Source organism: Coregonus clupeaformis, chromosome 9 (genome assembly GCF_020615455.1).
Source record: "Coregonus clupeaformis isolate EN_2021a chromosome 9, ASM2061545v1, whole genome shotgun sequence".
NCBI classification, from domain to species: domain Eukaryota; kingdom Metazoa; phylum Chordata; class Actinopteri; order Salmoniformes; family Salmonidae; genus Coregonus; species Coregonus clupeaformis.
In genome coordinates, this window is record NC_059200.1 from 49057642 (window position 1) to 49078785 (window position 21144).

The following is a 21144-nucleotide window of genomic DNA, read 5'->3' on the forward strand; positions in this document are numbered from 1 at the left end:
GGGCAGTATGGAAAATGTATGCACTCACTAACTGTATGTCGCTCTGGATAAGAGCGTCTGTTAAATGACTAAAATGTCAAATGTAAAACATCAACACAGCAATTCCATTGACCACGTGGTGCTTGGTCAAAAATATCAGCCAATCATGTATTTTCGACAAGGAGCAGTGGATCATCGTCCAATCAGAAAAATGTAGTGGGTTTCCAAGTAGCTAGTGTGACTAATGCCTGTCATATGACTCTGACACAAATGGAATTAGTTTCAAGGAACTAGGGTTGCTCTTGGATTTAAAAGAAAGTGAGACTTTCTGTACCGAAATATTTGGTACAAAATGCCTCCAACTCTTTTTCATAAACTTTTTAATAAAAGAAATGCCTTTTCGCCGCCCCCAAGATGCAACAAAGAGGATCCCGCGTTCAGGTACGTGCGCATGCTATCCATAATAAACTAGCTAGCTAACGTTAGTTGAGCAGCTCATCATATTGTTTAAGGCAAGGGGTGAGCAGAAGGTCCGAGCCTTATATTAGGATACTGCTATGCAATCCATAATAGCGTAACTAATGTTTGATAACAGCAGCTGTATGCTGGCCTTATTGTTGCCACCAGCTAGCTAGCTAACGTTAAACCACCTAGTGAACTCGCACGAGAAACATTTAGGGTCTTCGTAGAAAATAAGGCAACGCCTCCACTCTTGGTGGAAATTACTTGAAGACGTTTCAGTAACACGAGACAAAGCAATTATTAATTTCTAAAGCTAAGTTTACTCATTTGTGTTGTGCAGGATAGGGTGTTCATCTTTGAGGTGTGTTACCGTGGAATACATGGTCGGTTTTATGTTTCTGTTCACACAAACAAGAATTCATAACTAGCTTGCTACAATTCCAGATTATTATCAACACTTGGTGCAAAATAACGCCGCTGCATGCATGCTACTGTACCAAGGATGTATATATAAATCATTGTACAGTACCCAGTCGGAGGCATTGAGATGTGGTAACAAGCCAGCCAGTCAACCAGGGACAGTATGTGCTCTGTGTACGTGCACGTGACTGCTCAATGGGCCTATGACAAATGGAAGGATGGTTGGCAAACTGAAGCTGCGCTGTGAAGGCTCAGAAAATACTACATTAGTTGTGCTATAGTTTATCTGATTACTATGAAATTACAAAGCATTTGACGTTTACCTTCTGTTACTGCTCATTGGGAAATCCTTTTATACATTCTTTAAAAATATAGATTATGAATTATACATTTACATTTACATTTTAGTCATTTAGCCGACGCTCTTACTTATAATTGAATGAATTCAGGTGGATTATATTTATATCTATCACTAATGAGACCCCCTGATACTAAATACCCTAACCTATATGTGTCTAAACCACAATCCACATCGATAAAGATGTCCAGGCTGAGAGAGAAAAGCAGTGGAGTTCATTTCGCACTGGCTCCCATCCTGGCATGGGTTACTATTCCCTTTCTGGCCCGCACTTAAGTACATTTCTTTGCACCCAGGCTTCATTCATCAGACACGTGGGACTGATAGGAGTTCACTGTAACACTCACTTAGGCACGGGTTTGATGAAGCCACACTTTGGTGTCTCTGACTACAAAATTCTTGATTTGCTTATCTGACAGTAAAACTACTCAGATACTGACTGATACTGACACTGGACTGTCCATAAGAATACCAGGCAGGGCAGCAGGTTGTCTGACCCTCTGAGGAAAACCCTTAACAGAGCTCATCTTTTCCTGACTCCCTGGCTACGTGTGACCAAGGGCAGTATACTGTACAGCGCTGAGAGATACCAGCCAAAGGCTTTGTTTGCTTCCCTGCCTGCCCCTATTGCAAACAGCTTCCTTCCTGTACCACAGCACAACACACACACAGCCTTGAGTCAGGACTCAAAACACACTGCTCCTTCCCGTTGACTCTTTCCACATTTTGTTGTGTTACAGCCTGAATTTAAAATGGATTAAGTTTATATTTTGTTTCACTGGCCTACACACCATACCCCATAATGTCAAAGTGAAAAAATGTTTTTAGATTTTTTCTCTCCAATTAATTAAAAAAATGAAAAGCTGAAATGTCTTCAGTCAATAAATATTCAACCCCTTTGTTATGGCAAGCCTAAATAAGTTCAGGAGTAAAAATGTGCATAACAAGTCACATAATAAGTTGCATGGACTCACTCTGTGTGCAATAATAGTGTTTAACACAATTTTTGAATGACTACCTCATCTCTGTACCCCACACATACAATTATCTGTAAGGTCCCTCAGTCGAGCAGTGAATTTCAAACACAGATTCAACCACAAAGACCAGGGAGGTTTTCCAATGCCTCGCAAAGAAGGGCACCTATTGGTAGATGGGTAAAAAAAATAAAAATAAACATACATTCAATATCCCTTTTGAGCATGGTGAAGTTATTCATTACACTTTGGATGGCGTATCAATACACCCAGTCACTACAAAGATACAGGCGTCCTTTCCAACTCAGTTGCCGGAGAGGAAGGAAACCGCTCTGGGATTTTACCATGAGGCCAATGGTGACTATAAAACAGTTAGAGTTTAATGGCTTTGACAGGAAAAAACTGAGGCTGGATCAACAACATTGTACTTACTCCACAATACTAAACTAAATGACAGAGTGAAAAGAAGGAAGCCCGTACAGAATAAAAATATTCCAAAACATGCATCCTGTTTGCAATAAGGCACTAAAGTAAAATTGCAAAACATCTAGCGTAGAAATTAACTTTGTCCTGAATACTAAGTGTTATGTTCGGGGCAAATGCAACACATCACTAAGTGCCACTCTTCATATTTTCAAGCATGGTGGTGGCTGCATCATGTTATGGGTATGCTTGTCATCGGCAAGGACCTCAGAGTTTTTTTTTTAGGATGAAAAGAAACGGAATAGAACTACGCACAGGCAAAATTCTAGATGAAAACCTGGTTCAGTCTACTTTCCAACGGACTCTGGGAGACAAATTCCCCTTTCAGCAGGACAATAACCTAAAACACAAGGCCAAATCTACACTGGAGTTGCTTACCAAGACAGCATTGAATGTTCCTGAGTGGGCTAGTTACAGTTTTTTAAGAATAATGTGCAACTATTGTAACATGTATTGACTCAGCGGTGTGAATACTTGTGTAATGAGATTTCTGTATGTCATTTTCAATACATTTGCAAAAAATTCTAAGAACATGTTTTCAATTTGTCATTATAGGGTATTGTATGTAGATGGATGAGAGAAAATAAATGTGATCTATTTTGAATTCAGGCTGTAACACAACAAAATGTGGAATAAGTCAAGGGGTATGAATACTTTCAGAAGTCACTGTAGCCTAAACTAGAGGGACATCACGTTTTTTGTGTGATTTTTAAACATCTCTGTTCTTGTTCGTTTGGCTAGCTTATATATTTTTAATGCTGTAGTGAGTGGTTGAGGGAGAAATGGCATGGGCCGGTTCTGTTTTTCTGATTTTCAGTGATTTCTGTTTTGCTATTAAGCCTTAGTTGTTAAGCCTTAAAGTAACTGTCCAGTGAAATATGTATTTTTAAAGCTCATTCTGTTTGCTCATAACCAAATAATGTTATAATAATATAATAATAATATAATATGCCATTTAGCAGACGCTTTTATCCGAAGCGACTTACAGTCATGCGTGCATACATTTTTTTTTTTGCGTATGGGTGGTCCCGGGGATCGAACCCACTACCTTAGCGTTACAAGCGCCGTGCTCTACCAGCTGAGCTACAGAGGACCAATGTTGTTGACTTGTCCTTTACTTTGTGGCCAAAGCATAAATTAGAGAAAAAACACTCAGTAAACTTGTTTTTGAAGCAAACAGCTTAAATAAACGCTTGAAATTTGCTTAGATAATGACATCCTCTTTGGCCAAGACGGGCCCTTATGTGATTAGTCTAGCAGCTTTTTCCTTTTTCCAAAATTCTCCGGTGGGAAAGAAGATCCTTCTCAAGACTAGGGGACTGAGTTGGTCCGTGCTATCTGGGATGCTTGGGACGTCCCTAGAATTAAGTTGAACATTAGAAGGGTTAAGGCGTCCGCATGCTTCCCATCCGAACAGTTCGGAACAGTTCTTGCATATATTATGACGACATTTTGTGTTGTTTTTGTTCGTTTTGGTCTTCTGCAAGTTTTGTTTCCGGCTGTTCGTGCACACACATTTCTTTTTTCTCCCAGAGGCAAGCCGAAGTCTACGTGCCTTCGTCTGTGATTTGTCAACAGTAGGGATTCTTCAATAAAGTGTATGTCATTCAATGAGACATTGTTTTCATGCAAAAAAAAATTACTTGAGAAAAACGGCACCAAACATCTTAGATGTAAAATTGCACGACCAAGATCTTTTCTGCAAAAAGGTAAAAACTCAAATCTGTCATTAATTATCTCAGATTTACATGATCTCAAATGTAAAGATGGACAAACAGTACTCGGCCGCTTTTTTCTCGTTTTTCAAGCAAAGGAATATAGTGACAACGCAAAGGACAGAAACGACTCACACTTGTGAAATAATCAGTCTGCATTTATTGCTGTTATAGTAAAGTGCACTAGTAGTTCCATCGTGTGTTTCCAAATCCTGAATCCATCCATACTATTTGACTTGGCAGTCTGCCCCAGTGCCCCCACATGGAAGCTAATTTGAATATCCAGGTGTATGCAAGTCTCATTGGACGAGCTGTCAAAGCAATTTTTTTTTACCAGTATACTCCCAAACCACTCTGTTTCCTAACAGGCTAAGCAGAGGCACAGAGAAAAGCTGCTTTTTAACATCCTTCATTATATATCTTTTTAAGGACATCTATTTAATTCATGTTGTAATTAATTGTAGGTAATATTTCATACACAATCTGGAACACTGGACAGATACTTTAAGATGTAGTAGTGGAATGGTTGAGAGAGGAGAAATCTAGGCTCAAGTTCCCTCTGCACATAGTTTCATAACAGTGTGTGTGTATCATGTGAGGGATCATCAATCATAACGTCTGCCACAGTATCACGTCTGTATTCCCCAGTCAGTCACAACCTATAAAAGTAGCTGCCGGGTTAGATGAGGGGAAGTCATTGCTTTTTTACTTCCAATCTCCTGCTTCCCTGTCTTGAGTGGTGGTTTGGCTACTTTGTGATTACAAAAAAATGAATTAGTCTATTTAGTGTGTTCCATCTCAGCAGGCAGGCCAGTGGTCTGTAAGACCGCTTGTCGACATGTTCTTCCTATCAGTGCTATTTTAAGTGATCCAAGCGTTCTCAGAACAGCAGGGTCATGGTAAAGATATATTTTTGCGTAAAGCACCCTACCCTGTCTTCACCTATGGTACTGGCATGGTAAGTACTGGTAGTTGCCTATGTCTTAATGAAAACAGAATAGGCTATTTGTGGGAGATTTAGGCTATCAAATGTAAAGTTATGCAGACTACTAGACCTATTTCTTGAATTCTTCCATGCTCTGTTAGTTAGCAGCACAATCAGGATTTCCTCATAAACAACCCGTGTAGCTCAGTTGGTAGAGCATGGCTCTTGCAACGCCAGGGTTGTGGGTTCGATTCCCACGGGGGGCCAGTATGAAAATGTATGCACTCACTAACTGTAAGTCGCTCTGGATAAGAGCGTCTGCTAAATGACTAAAATGTAAACCACATCAAAGCCTTTGAAAAGCTGGTGTTTGAACGGTGTAGGCCTACCAGCATTTATCCTAGATTTTAATATGCAGGCCTAAAAGCGTCCAAATGCTTCCCAGCCGAAAACATTTCGGAACAGTTTGTGCATATATTATGATGACATTTTGTGACGTTTTATGTTCATTTGGTCTTCGGCAAGGGTTTTTTCGGTTGTTCGTGCACACAAAAAAAATGTCTCGAGGCAAGCCCGAGGTCGGCAGCCGAAGTCTACGCCCCTTCGTCTGTGATTGGTCAACAGTATGGATTCTTCAATGAAGTGTTTGTTGTCATTTCATGCACTTAACAAAAATAAAACTTGAAATACTGCACCAAACATCTTAGTTGAATGTAAAATTACGCGACTAAGATCTCCTTGTTAACTCAAGAAATCTGTAATTAATTTATGTTATCTTAGGTTAATTCAGACTTTTGAGGACGTTGTCTCAAATGGACAAACAGTACTATTGCAATTCGTTTCTCGTTTTTCAAGCAAAGGTCTTTTAAGGGAGTATGCGAGCAAACAGTCGTTGGTTTCGCCTAGCAAAGTTCAGCAAGGCGCCAGCCGAACTGAAGCATGCTGACGCCTTAACACACCCTCAGAATTCTAACCCTGGCTTTAATACCAACTTAGCCAGAAACCCTGTTTGCTGTTTCTCAGAATTGGCAGTCAGAGCTTGTGTCCCAAATGGCACCCTATTTTTGTTCAGTGTACATAACATTCATATTTAACTATTGGATTATTATTAGTCTAACCCTATCCATTGTTGACTTTTTAAAATGATTATTTTACATAATAGGGCCATGGTACTGGCAGCCTCCTGTTTGTGTGGTGTTGTCAGCTTTAATGCTGGCTGTGGACCATTTACAGCAGGAATCAGATCGTCAATCATGTTCATGTGTAATGTTACTCCATAGACTGATATGAACACTTAAAGGCCTCTCGGAATGTAATCTAGGCCTATTTAGTTGACAGAGTCCCATATCAGTGATATATCCCATATCACCTGACTACCTACTTTCTTTCTGTACATTCTGGCAAAGCAGAGGGTGAGACACTCAATATTGTAGGGGCTTTCAGTCAGCCATTTCTTGGTCTAGAACTGAAGCCCAGAATTAGGCCTAGTCCCCTTGCACTCAGTTTTGACTTAGAATAGAATAACTGTATTTTCCCCAGAGAGAACGTGAGTTTGGCAAGTCTGATCGGATGCGTGAAGTTAACATGTGTAATACTATTGCTGCTACAACATCACACCGTTCTTACACACTTGTGATGCAGCATGATCTACTCAGTCATAGACACACAGCTCTTGGGTTTGTGCTTTCCTCTGGCATCCTTTCCATTGAACAATCGGGTTGAACTTGGTTCAACTGAGAATGTGGACGTGATGTCATCCACACACTCATGGATCATGTGACTCATAGAGTAGAATGCAGAAGTGAGCGCTCACCTGGCTGAAACCAAGGAAACACAACAGGTTGTGGGTCAGGTGTCCCAGTGAGCCAGCCGTGGTGGGGCCTTGGAAGGAACTGTCTACTAGTGTCCCGTCATTCTTGTTGTTATCATAGAGAGAAAATAGATGTTGGTTTGAACTTTGAAGCTTCTCCGCATTAGCATCTTGTGGCTTCTCTGGGGCTGTGAGAGAGACTAGAGAGTGGGGTTTCACATCTCAGACACACACACTCTTCTAGGGGTCACAGTTCACAGTCACTGTGTAGGGTGAGTGAGATGAAAGGCTCTTTTGCCTGAATTTTTTTAGCTTTAGCAGGGGGGGTTGCCCACAGATCCAGTTGCTGTGTGTGTGTGTGACAGTGTTTGTGTGTTGGAGGGGTAAGCAGGTGTTCTCTTTCACCCACAAGAAAGTGTGATTAGGTTATTCTAGTACCCAGTGTCCTAAAGCAGGGTTTCATTTTCAACCCAGAGTGTTATAATATAGCCTAGCTGGCCGGGAGCACCAGAATGCTTATCTGGAAAAGTACCCTCTGTGGATTCAAAAACAACCCCCATTATCAGACAGAGGAAAAGCATCACAGTTTAGGTTGATTATTTATGTAACATACATGTTCACCTCTCTTGGCTGCCCACACACACACACACACACACACACACACACACACACACACACACACACACACACACACACAAGTGTCCCAATGGCTTCTGTAGTGTGTGTCTGTCTGGTGGGAGGGAGGGCTGTTTGAGGTCACAGCGAGGAGGACATATTATTCCCTGTGAAGACCTCCAGTGGATGGCTGTGCCTGTCACTTTCTTTAGTTCCAGAGGGGGACTAGACGCCCGCCCAGTGGGCAGCGGCAGTGCCGGGATGCCTTTGTCCAGGCGCTGTCCAGCACAGCGCAAAGATCACCTGACAGTCTCATGTTGTTGTGTGAATTTAGTTCAGCGCTATTCTTAGCTACGCACTGGACGAGAGGGTGAGGAGAGGGCCGGGGGAAAGAGTGGAAAGACTGGCAGATGCACAATGATGCCCAGGTACCTAGTAATATTTAACACAGCTTGCTGCTTGTGTGCATGATTATTGTCAGGTGTTTGTGATACTGTTCAGGATTTGACTGTGTTGGATTTGAATGTGGTTAGAATACCTAACTCAAGGTTACTTTCAGCTTCACGGAGAGAGCTGCAGCTGTGTGTTGCGGTGCTTGGATCTACTCGTTTTTAAGTGGTGCGAGGCTATATATTTTCACTATCATTGTGGTGGTGTCAATGTGCTGCTGTGTTATGTAATGTAATGTGGTGATTAGTGCTCTGACAGCTTGCAGTTGCTTCTCTGTTTACTGCCTTTCAGTCAAAGGCTGTCCGTCTTCTGTCATTTTTAGGGAGTTTACTTTGGCACTGCAGGGCTCCGGATCACACAATGCTTCTTTGTAGGTTGTATGCTCTGATTGATACAGCTGAGCTATAAACAAATTGTTGTTGTTTTTACAAATGCCCTAGGCTAAATAGTAGTACATTTGAAACATTCATAGACTGAGGGATAGAGAAAGACATTGAGAGATGGATACTGCAAGGAAATGAATATGATGTTTATAGGCCTTTTGTGTAGGCTGTTTTATAGGCTCAGTCCGAATTGAGGTCAGCACTGTGCTGCTGTATGTAACAGTCTTATAGTCATGTGCTGCTGCTTTTATGAATGGCTCCTGATAGCTGACTGTCACAGGGTCTGTTTCCTTGTTTCTCCCCGCTCTAACTCTGTCCCTGGTTCAATGATACAAAGTTCATAAACTGCTCCACTTTCTCTTGTCTGCTGACTTCTGTTCTGATAAGATGGAGAGCTGAATTATCTGTTATCCTCTGCTGAAATGATTTGCCAAGGTCATATTTTGTTTTGTTTTTGTACTCCGTTCTGTTTATTAGGCTGAATGAATCAAATTACTAGCTTTAGCTAGGTCTAGTCTAGGCTATTATGTAAAGGTATCACAGTATCATGCTGAGGAGTAATGACATGGTCCTTAAAGCATATTGACAGGGGCTCTAGGCCTGCACTACTGTCATTTGATCCCATAGTGTAGGCCATACAGTATTTACATCACACTGCCTAAAAACTGTAGGTCATAGCGAGACTAGTTGGGCCTCTGTCTGTGGGTGAATATTAATAATGTTCATCCCTCAGTGAATGGCCTTTTCTCAATTGGATTTGCTCAGCTTTTGCGTCCTGTCTCCTCCATCTCTCACCTCCTTTTGAAAAAGGTCAAAGCTAATTGAGGGGCGTTGAGGAGAAGGAACGTGGATGAAAATGTGCTTGTATGACTCCACTCGTGCATCATCAGGCAAATTACATTTACAGGGGTGGAATCCCCAAATAAATGTGTAAAGTGATATAACAAATGTAGCTAGTTGTGCAATACATCTTATAGATAAAAGGATAAGTAGAATGTCGTTTTGAAATGTTTGCATTATTTTCTCCTTCGGGAAAACAACAAGTTGTTGTTTTGTGGCAGATATCAAAACTCTTCCGCGAAGGATACATTTTACATTTTAGTAATTTAGCAGACACTCTTATCCAGAGCGACTTAGTTAGTGAGTGCATACATTTTCATACAGGCCCCCCGTGGGAAACGAACCCACAACCCTGGCATTGCAAGCGCCATGCTCTACCAACTGAGCTACAGGAGGGCCAAGGATACACATCACTATCCTCGATGAAAGGTGGCTATCGAGGAGTGGAGGACACTTCCGTTCGCCTACTAACAAATTGACACTCCTCGACTACTCGAAGACTTATCGGTTTCCGCGTCACGAAGGAGAGAGGACAGACTTTTGCCTCAGACAATGCCTCATGCATACCTCAGAGCCAACATCATTGATGACTTGGTTGTCTGAGGGGAATTGGATGTTTCTGAACAGAATATATAGGCTAGCTATGGAGAGCCAGGGGTGTTACAGGATGTATCCCAAATGGCACCCTATTCCCTATATAGTGACTACTTTTGACCATAACCCTGTGGACCAAGTAGTCCAGTATATAGGGAATAGGGTGCCATTTGGGACAAAGGTGCCGTCTGTTTGACGATTATGCTCTTCCCTGCTCTCTACAATGGGTAGGGGAGTATTCTTGGCCTGCCTTGGAATGCTGATTCCCCCCAGGGTAGGCCTTGCTTTCAACATGGACAACTTTTGCACTCCCTGAATGAGTCCATGGATGATTATTTCTAGGATTCGTGTACCATCACCTCATTTGCTTTCAAGGTTTAATTTCATGAATGTTGTTTTTCATTTAGCCTACCTCCTCGATTAGTGCTTTCATTGAGGCATTATGTTAGGCCGATGTGATACGAGCTAGGCTTGGGCATTATCCAGTGTCATACCTTCATACCGACCTTGTACCATACGGGATATTCGGTAATATTGGCACTGAACACAAGGGGCACTGTTTTCAAACGCCACTGAGGCTCTGTAATCCGAAGGTTATCAATGCTAACAAGTACATGTAAAATCCCATAGAGAATGCTAACTAAATGCAAACGAGGGCATTGCAAACATTTTATAGTCTCTGACCTAAACTATACAAGTAACTAAAATATTCAAATGTATTAAGAAACTTCAAAGAAATAGTGATATATACAGTGTACCACCCAAGCCCCTAATACCAATGATACAATTGATCAAAGAACTTGAGATGAGCAATGGATAATTTGATTAAAAGTTCCTTTGGACTAGAGGTTTAAGAATAACTAATCCCCCCCCCCCCAAGTGAAGTGAATGGTTTAGCCTTGAGGAATGTTGGTTATACTGTGACTGACACCAGTGTTTTGGCAAACAGCAGGTCACACAACACACACATTTGTAGCCCAGACCAGTACACATCCCTGGCCCTGATGGGCCACAGCAATGCAGAGAACACAAATACCAGTGGGTTAGCTCCCTGTCAATACCCTAAGCCCCCTCACCCCTCCTCAAAACAGTGGCATTTAAGAGGACCCCTCCTCACCGACTCTCCAATAAACAGTTAGAAATAGGCCTATCCACTACCTGCTTCCCATTCCTCAGACTTGAGTAAAATCCTCCTCTGTCTCGTCCGTCTGTCCATCACTTTTTTTATGGCCCTCCAAACCAAACAGGCCCTGTGGTGGAGGCTGGGGGGTGGCCATAGCTGTCTCTGCTCCCCATCAGGCAGGCGGCGGAATGAGGGGAGGAATGGCAGCAATGGCACGACGGTTGACGTGACCAGGCCCACCGACCGAAAGGGCTGACCGCTTAAGAGGACTTATTAACCAACTGTCAGTCCATCACTGTGACCCTGTTTGACTTTATATTATAATTGATCCTTTATTTGATGGTGTTCACCTGGGCCATTATGGGCCTCTGCTTGGTTCTGCTACTCTGACTGTGTGAAGACAGGTCTGACTGGGGAATATCTGTCTCTACGTGCTGCTGATGTTTTGGGAGTCAGTTTGATAGTTTTAGTAAAAGGTCTACATTCATTGCTAGTAGTGCCAGTATGGTCATATGCTTCATGCTTGTCCCCCCCCCCTCTCTCTCTTTCTCTCTCTCTAGCTGGTCATCCCCACAGCTGGACCCTAGCCAGATCAGATTGATAGTGTACCAAGACTGTGAGCGTCGGGGGAGAAATGTCCTCTTCGACTCCAGTGCCAAAAAGAGGAGTGCAGAGGAAGCCCCTGCCTCGGTGAGTGACACTTGGGTGAGGGATATGGGGGAGGTGTGTCTGTCTGACAGAGATGTTTTATGAGTCTGTACACCTTAGTGTGGGGGAAATGGGTAAGGCTGTCTAAAGCTCCTGTGGCTATAATAGAGAGGGCTTGACCGGTTTGAACTGGAGCTCTTATCTCCAATAATAATAGCATCAGCTGATACCCGCCACCGATGTGTAAACATTCCTCCAGACTCACATGACCACAGTCTCTGTGACTCTCTCTCTCTCTCTCTCTCACACACACACATCTTCAGCCCTTTTGGCATTGCGCTGTCATGGGTTGCTGCAATGTACTTTGGTGTTGACAACGCCCCAACCGCTTGACCTGTATCACCCTTGGGTCCAAATAGAACATTTGTATTTACTTTAACAACCTGTTCTCAATCCTCGTTGCAAAAAGCAATATGAGTTTATTGGATAAGGGCCACAATTAGCTAGGCCTGTCTATGTAACAAGTGTGGGTACTATGTTAGTCATTGCCAACCAATGCATTCTGCAGCATGGTTAAGGTTTAGTCCGCTCCTGTGTGACCCCTGTCACATGATGCTTTTTTGCCTGAGGATATTGTTTCTCCCTAGAGAGGGGGAGAGCAAGCTAGAGAGTGAGGGAGTGAGTTAGAGAGAGAGGGAGTGAGCTTGAGAGGGGGAGAGCTAGAGAGGGAGGGGGAACAACGAGGGAGTACAAGCTAGAAAGAGAGGGTGAGCAGTGAGTGACTGCGAGAGGGGGAGGGAGTGGGTGCTGCAGAGAGAGAGAGGGAGGGAGAGCAAGAGAGTGGTTGCAGTTCCAGCTCACGAGTTCCTGAGGAAGTCATATGACAGGCACTCACATGTTCCAGGCCTTTGTGTACTCTATCAGGGCATGGCGAGACATTTGTTTGATGTGGGCCATTACTAAAGCAAAGCAACGCACGCAGTCTGCAAAAGCATTCCAGTGTAATAGGGTGCCATTCTCTGCAGACAAATTAAGAGTCACATCACATGGGGGGGAATAAGATTGGTGTTTAGTTTTAATCTGTATGGATTTAAGACTAACAGAAATAACTTTGAATGCTCTGACATCAATCTCATCTAATTTCATGAGTTACAGAAAGCCTCTATATGTTGGTTTGCTTAGAAATCCGAGATAAAGCTTTGGCAAAGGCTTGATGGTTTTTAATTTTATTTACATTTAACATCACTAACACACTGTATTCTGTTTCTTACAAAAGCACTCGATGCACTGTATTTTTATTGTTATTATTATTATTTAAGCAATGTATGTCTATAAACATTCAAACATGAACAGAATAACATTTTTGTCGCTCTACGCGCATATTTTATGGGGGAAAGGTTGTACCGCTAAACTCTTGAATTCCATCCTGGTGTGTATGTGTAATTATACTGCCAGACAATTAATATAAAATGTGCAAAAGATATCCAGTGTTTGTGTTTAAAGATCAGTCAGAAGCTCATCGAACCTAGGACAGAGGCTATATGCCTATTATTTATGTGATAGGCCATGACAAATACTAGTATTTTTTGGGGGGGTATGCTAGAAACTCCTATCCTAGGACCAGGGCCTTATTCTACATACACTACATGACCAAAAGTATGTGGACACCTGCTCATCGAACATCTCATTCCAAAATCATCGGCATTAATATGGAGTTGGTCCCCCCTTTGCTGCTATAACAGCCTCCACTCTTCTGGGAAGGCTTTCCACTAGATGTTGGAACACTGCTGCCGGGATTGCTTCCATTCAGCCACGAGCATTAGTGAGGTTGGGCACTGATGTTGGGCAATTAGGCCTGGCTCGCAGTCGGCGTTCCAATTCCTCCCAAAGGTGTTTGATGGGGTTGAGGTCAGGGCTCTGTTCTGGCCAGTCAAGTTCTTCCACACCGATCTCGACAAACCATTTCTGTATGGCCCTCGCTTTGTGCACGGGGGCATTGTCATGGTGAAACAGGAAAGGGCCTTCCTTAAACTGTTGCCACAAAGTTGGAAGCACAGAATCGTCTAGAATGTCATTGTATGCTGTAGTGTTAAGATTTCCCTTCACTGGAACTAAGCGGCCTAGCCCGAACCATGAAAAACAGCCCAGACCATTATTCCTCCTCCACCAAACTTTACAGTTGACACTGGGCATTGGGGCAGGTAGCGTTCTCCTGGCATCCTAAAAAAATGTATGCACGCATGACTGTAAGTCGCTTTGGATAAAAGCGTCTGCTAAATGGCATATTATATTATATTATTATCCGCCAAACCCAGATTCGTCCGTCGGACTGCCAGATGGTGAAGCGTGATTCATCACTCCAGAGAACGTGTTTCTACTGCTCCAGAGTCCAATGGAGGCGAGCTTTACACCACTCTAGCCAACGCTTGGCATTGTACATGGTGATCTTATGCTTGTGTGCGGCTGCTTGGCCATGGAAACCCATTTCTTGAAGCTCCCAACGAACAGTTATTGTGCTGACGTTGCTTCCAGAGGCAGTTTGGAACTTGGTAGTGAGTGTTGCAACCGAGGACAGACAATTTTTACGCGCTTCAGCACTCGGCGGTCCCATTCTGTGAGCTTGTGTGGCCTACCACTTTGCGGCTGAGCCGTTGTTGCTCCTAGACGTTTCCACTTCACAATAACAGCACTTACAGTTGACCGGGGCAGCTCTAGCAGGGCAAAAATTTGACGAACTGACTTGTTGGAAAGGTGGCATCCTATGCGGATGCCACATTGAAAGTCACTGAGCTCTTCAGTAAGGCCATTCTACTGCCAATGTGTTGTTAGTCTATGGAGATTGCATGGCAGTGTGCTCGATTTTATACACCTGTCAGCAACAGGTGTGGCTGAAATTGCCGAATCCACTAATTTTGAAAGGGTGTCCACATACTTTTGTGTATATATAGTATATGTGAATGTGTTATTTGTGTGGTCCTTCCCCAGCAGAAGATGTGCAGTAGCGAGGCCCAGGTGAAGGTGTTTGGGAAGTGCTGTCAGCTGAGGCCTACAGGGGGCAGCTCCAGCTCTCTGGATAGCTCCTCCTCCTGCGCCTCCGAGCCCCGGGAACCCAGGGAACAGGGCCTGCGCTTCCAGGTGAGAACATACTGTTGGATAGAGGGCGCACTTGGCACAAGGCCTGTTTTGGCATGGGCAACACCATTGAAAGGACATGAGCTCTCTAGTGCATCTTTATGGGTAAGAACGGTACCTCTGACACCTCCCACACTGTTCGGATAGATGGGCAACAGTTCCTTAAAGCATACCACTGAGGGCTATATCATGATCAAAAGACACTGGCTTGAACCCAATAGAGTTTGACGTTAAGGGTTGCCCTATTGCCTGGGGCAAGTAAACTGAGCAGTCGCTCATGGTGGTTTTCAGATCCTGCTCTGATAATTATTTTACTGATAATTCCTGTACTGTTCTTTCTGCTTTGTCCCCTATGTGTAGTTGAAATGCAAGCAATATATGGTTCTTCTGCATAAATAGCTAATTTACATTTGAGGTATTATGTTTGTCTTGATGGCATAAAATTCATGCAATTTCCTCGCCCTCTCCCTTCTCCCTCTTCTCCTACTCCTTTCCCTCTCTCCCCCTCTCCTGCCTCTCAGGGGTCACGGTGCTCCTCTGACGCCAACATGTTGGGGGAGATGATGTTTGGCTCTGTGGCCATGAGCTACAAGGGCTCCACACTCAAGATCCATCAGATACGGTGAGTTCCAGGGAACATGGCAGCCCCACAGCACTTTGAACTGAGAAATGTACACATCAGCTGTCTTGACGTCATTATTGCACATATATCACACGTCAGGAGCACCAAGTCATCATTCATTTTTTTTTCTCCTCCCCCTCTATTTTTCTCCCCCTTTCTCCCTTGTCTGTCCACAGGTCGCCCCCTCAGCTGATGCTGAGTAAAGTGTTTACAGCCCGAACAGGGAGCAGTGTCTATGGCAGCCTTAACACGTAAGCCCTACTACCACACCCTGCCCTCATCTCTCTCTCTCTCTCATCCGCTCTTTCTTCCTCTCCATCCCTCTCTCACTCTTTTTCGCTCTGTTTCTCTCTCGGCCTCTCTCTCCTCCCTCCTCTTTCGATCTCTTCTGCTGATGCCCTTGAACCTGTGCCGTTGTCTGTGTGCTCCTGGCAGACTGCAAGACAGCCTGGAGTTCATCGGTCAGGACCCCAACGCTCTGAGGCCGGATCAGAACACTGTGGCCAACGGCCTCCTGGGGAACATAGGTAACCACAACTACAGTACAACTGACTGGTCTGGCACCTACAATGTCTCACACATGAATTTTACATTTACATTTTAGTCATTTAGCAGACGCTCTTATCCAGAGCGACTTACAGTTAGTGAGTGCATATATTTCTTTTTTTCATACTGGCTCCCCATGGGAATCGAACCCACAACCCTGGCGTTGCAAACGCCATGCTCTACCAACTGAGCTACACGGGACTAGAATGGATGAATGTATACTGTTGATATCGACACCTATGGGTTTTCTTTTCTTTTGGTTGTAATGAAGCACTGTTCTGTTTATCTCTGTTTATCTATCATGTCTTTGTTCATCGTTCTATCCATGTATATACGCAGGTAACTTCCAAAATAAAGGAAACACCAACATAAAGTGTCTAAAACGAGCCGGCAGAACAGCTTCAATGCACCTTGGCATAGATTCTACAATTGTCTGGAACTCTGATGTCGCATCCCTCCAATAGTCTTCCACGAGAAATTCCATAATTATGTGTTTTGTTGATTTTGGTGGAAAACACAGTCTCAGGCACCGCTCCAGAACCTCCCATAGTTGTTTAATTGGGTTGCGATCTGGTGACTAAGACACACACACCCTTTAAACCCCCTATTCTCCTTTGAGACCCCTCTTTCAAAGTCACTGAGATCTCTTCTTCTAGCCATGGTAGCCAAAATAATGGGCAACTTGGCATTTTTATACATTACCCTAAGCATGATGGGATGTTAATTGCTTAATTAACTCAGGAACAGCACCTGTGTGGAAGCACCTGCTTTCAATATACTTTGTATCCCTCATTTACTCAAGTGTTTCCTTTATTTTGGCAGTTACCTGTATGTGATCTGTGTTGCAAATCTGTATCAGACACTGACTATCTTTTTAAGTTTGTTACATGTAAATTGACTTCAACTGAATTCATGTGTATTCTCCAGGCAAACTGTTTATGTTCATTTTCCTCTAACATACATTTCAGGACAGTTTAAAACAGGCTGAATTGAATTTGCCAAGAGTTCTCCCCTGGAGTCTGTGCCTCTAGTGTGGAGATTTATGATGCAAACACAGATCTTTTGGCAAATTCATCTCTTGTTTTGGCAGTCTTTTTTTTCTTTGTCATCCCTACAGAAAATACTCTCCTTTACAATTTCAGAATGTTTCTAAAAAGCCTTTTGCTGTGAGGTTGTATTTTCTGTGCGGGATCGCAGTCCACCTGACTGACTACTCCGTGGAAACTAAACATATCCAACGGACGTTGTGGTTCCGTTGTGGTCACATTGTGGTCCCAGACTGCTCCAGGTTGTCCGTCTCTCCGTCGGGTTAGAGTGCGTACATGGTAGTTAGCCTCCTGCTTCACTACTAACCGTGGTTCATGTCCTGTTTTGTTTTGTCTCTTCTCCCTGTCCGTTTGTGCTGCGCAGGTTTATCTCAGCTCTGCAGCCCACGGCGGGCCTTCTCTGAGCAGGGCCCGCTCCGCCTCATCAAGAGTGCCTCTTTCTTTTCAGGTTTGCAGTGTGCTTGTGTGCAGTTGCATGCATGTGTACGTACGCTGCATGTGTCTGCAAGTGAATTACGGGCATGGTCAAGATCTGCTTTAGGGTGTTGCTGCTGGTTGTTGTATTCCTCACTTTCCTCACTTTCCTCCCTCCCTCCTTCCATCGCTCCCTCCTACTCTCCGGCCCCCCTCCTCCTTTTCCTCCCTCTCTCCCCTAACCGCCGAAACCTCTCCCCTTGTTTTAATGGAGTGGTGGCAGGGGTGGTGATTTACGTATAAATAGCCTCCCTGTGACCCTCTGTAAGCCACAGCTAGGTGGCACGGCACAGCAAGTAGCGCTCTAGCTATGCTAAAGTGGAATGTTCATACGGTGCAGGCCAGGGTGAGCGGGGTTAACGGTGCGTTGCTGCAAAGCTTGTGTTGATTTGACCGTAAATCATATCAACAGGACAACACCAAACAATGCCTTTGACACCACATGCAATGAGAGGTTTACATTTTCTGCACTCGTAAACTATAGTGTGAACTTTCCTTTTGTCATTTAGCCTATTGTGTTAACGCCGAAGTAAACATCTGAGATCATACAAACGTACATGTATCTCCTATGCTACTGCTGCTGCACCTGCTTCAACAGAGTGGGGCTAGAGTGAGAAACGCAACAAACCACAGTACCCTAGTAGAGGCCCAGCACCTGCTTGTGTTTTTGCCTGTAGGAAGTGTTGCACTGTGGTGATATGTAATTGGTGGACTTGGTCATTTTGAAATGAATGTTCTGTGGTAGTGAAGGTGGCCCCATGCTTTGAGAGTGGTGCTGGGTAAAGCACTGGCACCCCTCCCGGCTTGCGCTCCTCAGTGACCCGAGTCGGCCTGGTCTGTTTCTCAAAGTCTTTCCCCTCCTCTCCCTCCTGCAGGCCACAGTAACCCCATGGACATGCCGGGCAGAAGCCTGTACGACGAGAGAGACAGCGGTATCGCCAGATCAGGTAATGACTTTAAACTAAATCCAGGATTGGCCTCACTAGACACCCTGCGCTGATACTAAGCCTTATATGTCTCTGAGATGTTGCAACTAGGTTAATGGGTATTAGTACTAGATTCACCTCACTGGTGTGTCCTCTCTTGCTGAACCATCTCTAAACAAGAGTGATGTAACAACTAATGAGTTTAGATGAAGCCACGTTCTTCTGGGTCACGGCTGTAGACCAGTCAGCTCCACACAGCATTTATTTCTCTTCAAGGTCAAACTGGATTGAGAGTGACACCAGGGTTGCATCCCAAATGGCACCCTGTGTCCTACATAGTGCACTATGTTTGAGCGGGGCCTTCTCTAATGAAGGCATAGCGCAGATGTTAACGGACTTTTCCATTCATTGACCCCACTGCCACCATATAGCCATCCTTCATGGGAGTGTGGAGAAGAGAGAGGTGCTGGAAAGTCTTGTGCAGTGGAAACTGACCCCCAGCCCTGGCATTGCCGGCATGAGGGGGATCTCACTTTCTGTCAAACACCCGCGTCACATGCAGATGCTTAAATATAGCAGCTCCCAAAACCCGGTACTAGTAAATGAGGGTCTTATTTGGTCCCCTTTACACACACACAAACAAACTCCCCTTCTCCTCCTCCTACACCCATACACCGCCCTAGTCCTCAATCACAAAAACATTTGGTGTGCCTCCATTGATCTATGCCTATGCAGTACCTGGTATTGGGCCAGCTTTCCTTGTGACTGTGAGGTGATATTGAATGTCCCAGCCATGCTGTAATAATCAGGGAGGGCTGTGGGAAGCTGAACGAATGCAGTGTGGACGTGTGCTATGTGAGTTTCCCCTGTTCTGTTGTGTATGAGTAACCTTCCTGACTGACTCACTCCTCCTCCTCTCTCTTTTACCCTCCCCCTCTCTTCTATTCTCTCCTTTTGTTCTCTCTCCTCTTTCTCATTCCTCAACTCCTCTCTTTTGCTCTCTACACTTCTATGGCTCTCTGTTACTCCCATTCTCCCCTCTTTCATTCCTCTTCTCTCACTTGCTCTATCTCTGCCTCCCTCCCTCCACAGCGTCTCTGAGCAGTCTATTGATCACTCCGTTCCCCTCCCCGGGCTCCTCCCTCACCAGCAGCCAGGCCAGTAGCTACCAGAGACGCTGGCTCCGCAGCCAGACCACCAGTCTCGAAAACGGGGTCTTCCCAAGATGGTGAGACAGCAGCTAAACACAATGACACACACAGACACACACTCCCCTTCTGGTGTCCCCCCGTCAGGGCCTCTCGAACGCCCATGTGAAGTGGAGCCCCCGAGGACATCCTCAAATTCCAGCAGGCATACTGCTATATACAAATGACTGGCCATAATACTGTGTGGGCCCACTGGCCACTCCCTGAATTCTAGCTACACATATCAATTACAGGACACCAAACACACTGTTACTGGTGTTGGCTTAATAGTACATGACCAGTAGACTGTTACAAATGACATTTAGGTATTTCAGTTGTTATTTGACTACACTTAGCCTACAGCCAGCTCCCAGAAGTCGTATGTGAGCCATAGAGCTCCCTGACTCTGTGTACGTGGGTCTTTTAGATGCAGAAAAACATGTTGAGTAATCACACTGCAAAGACATGAGATGGATCAGCACCTGGTTATAGGCTACTTACACCATCATTGCCATCTATAAGAGCGATGGCTTGTTGCTACCTATAAGATGGCTTGTCATTACCTTATTGTTTATTATGGGAGTTTTCCCTGTTGAAGACTATCAACTACTCTTGGTGCTCTATCTATCCTGATTTTATGTGTTTCTCCATAGAGATATATATGTACAGTGGGGAGAACAAGTATTTGATACATTGCCGATTTTGCAGGTTTTCCTACTTACAAAGCATGTAGAGGTCTGTAATTTGTTTCATAGGTAGTACACTTCAACTGTGAGAGATGGAATCTAAAACAAAAATCCAGAAAATCACATTGTATGATTTTTAAGTAATTAATTTGCATTTTATTGCATGACATAAGTATTTGATCACCTACCAACCAGTAAGAATTCCGGCTCTCACAGACCTGTTCGTTTTTTTCATTAAGAAGCCCTCCTGTTCTCCACTCATTACCTGTATTAACTGCACCTGTTTGAACTCGTTACCTGTATAAAAGACACCTGTCCACACACTCAATCAAACAGACTCCAACCTCTCCACAATGGCCAAGACCAGAGAGCTGTGTAAGGACATCACGGATAAAATTGTAGACCTGCACAAGGCTGGGATGGGCTACAGGACAATAGGCAAGCAGCTTGGTGAGAAGGCAACAACTGTTGGCGCAATTATTAGAAAATGGAAGAAGTTCAAGATGAGGGTCAATCGCCTCGGTCTGGGGCTCCATGCAAGATCTCACCTCGTGGGGCATCAATGATCATGAGGAAGGTGAGGGATCAGCCCAGAACTACACGGCAGGACCTGGTCAATGACCTGAAGAGAGCTGGGACCACAGTCTCAAAGAAAACCATTAGTAACACACTACGCCGTCATGGATTAAAATCCTGCAGCGCACGCAAGGTCCCCCTGCTCAAGCCAGCACATGTCCAGGCCCGTC

At 44.2% G+C, this 21144-nt stretch overlaps 1 protein-coding gene across 1 annotated transcript in view; it reads left to right on the forward strand.

The window, feature by feature from the left end:
• Positions 1-7929: 7929 nt before the first annotated feature.
• LOC121574011 (folliculin-interacting protein 1) overlaps positions 7930-21144 on the forward strand; it is a 29417-nt gene continuing 16202 nt past the window's right edge. Inside the window, 9 exon segments of the mRNA XM_041886517.2 lie at positions 7930-8169; positions 11692-11821; positions 14765-14914; positions 15433-15533; positions 15710-15784; positions 15969-16060; positions 17490-17573; positions 18475-18546; positions 19618-19753. Coding sequence (XP_041742451.2) covers positions 8159-8169; positions 11692-11821; positions 14765-14914; positions 15433-15533; positions 15710-15784; positions 15969-16060; positions 17490-17573; positions 18475-18546; positions 19618-19753 — 851 coding nt within the window. The 5' untranslated portion in view covers positions 7930-8158.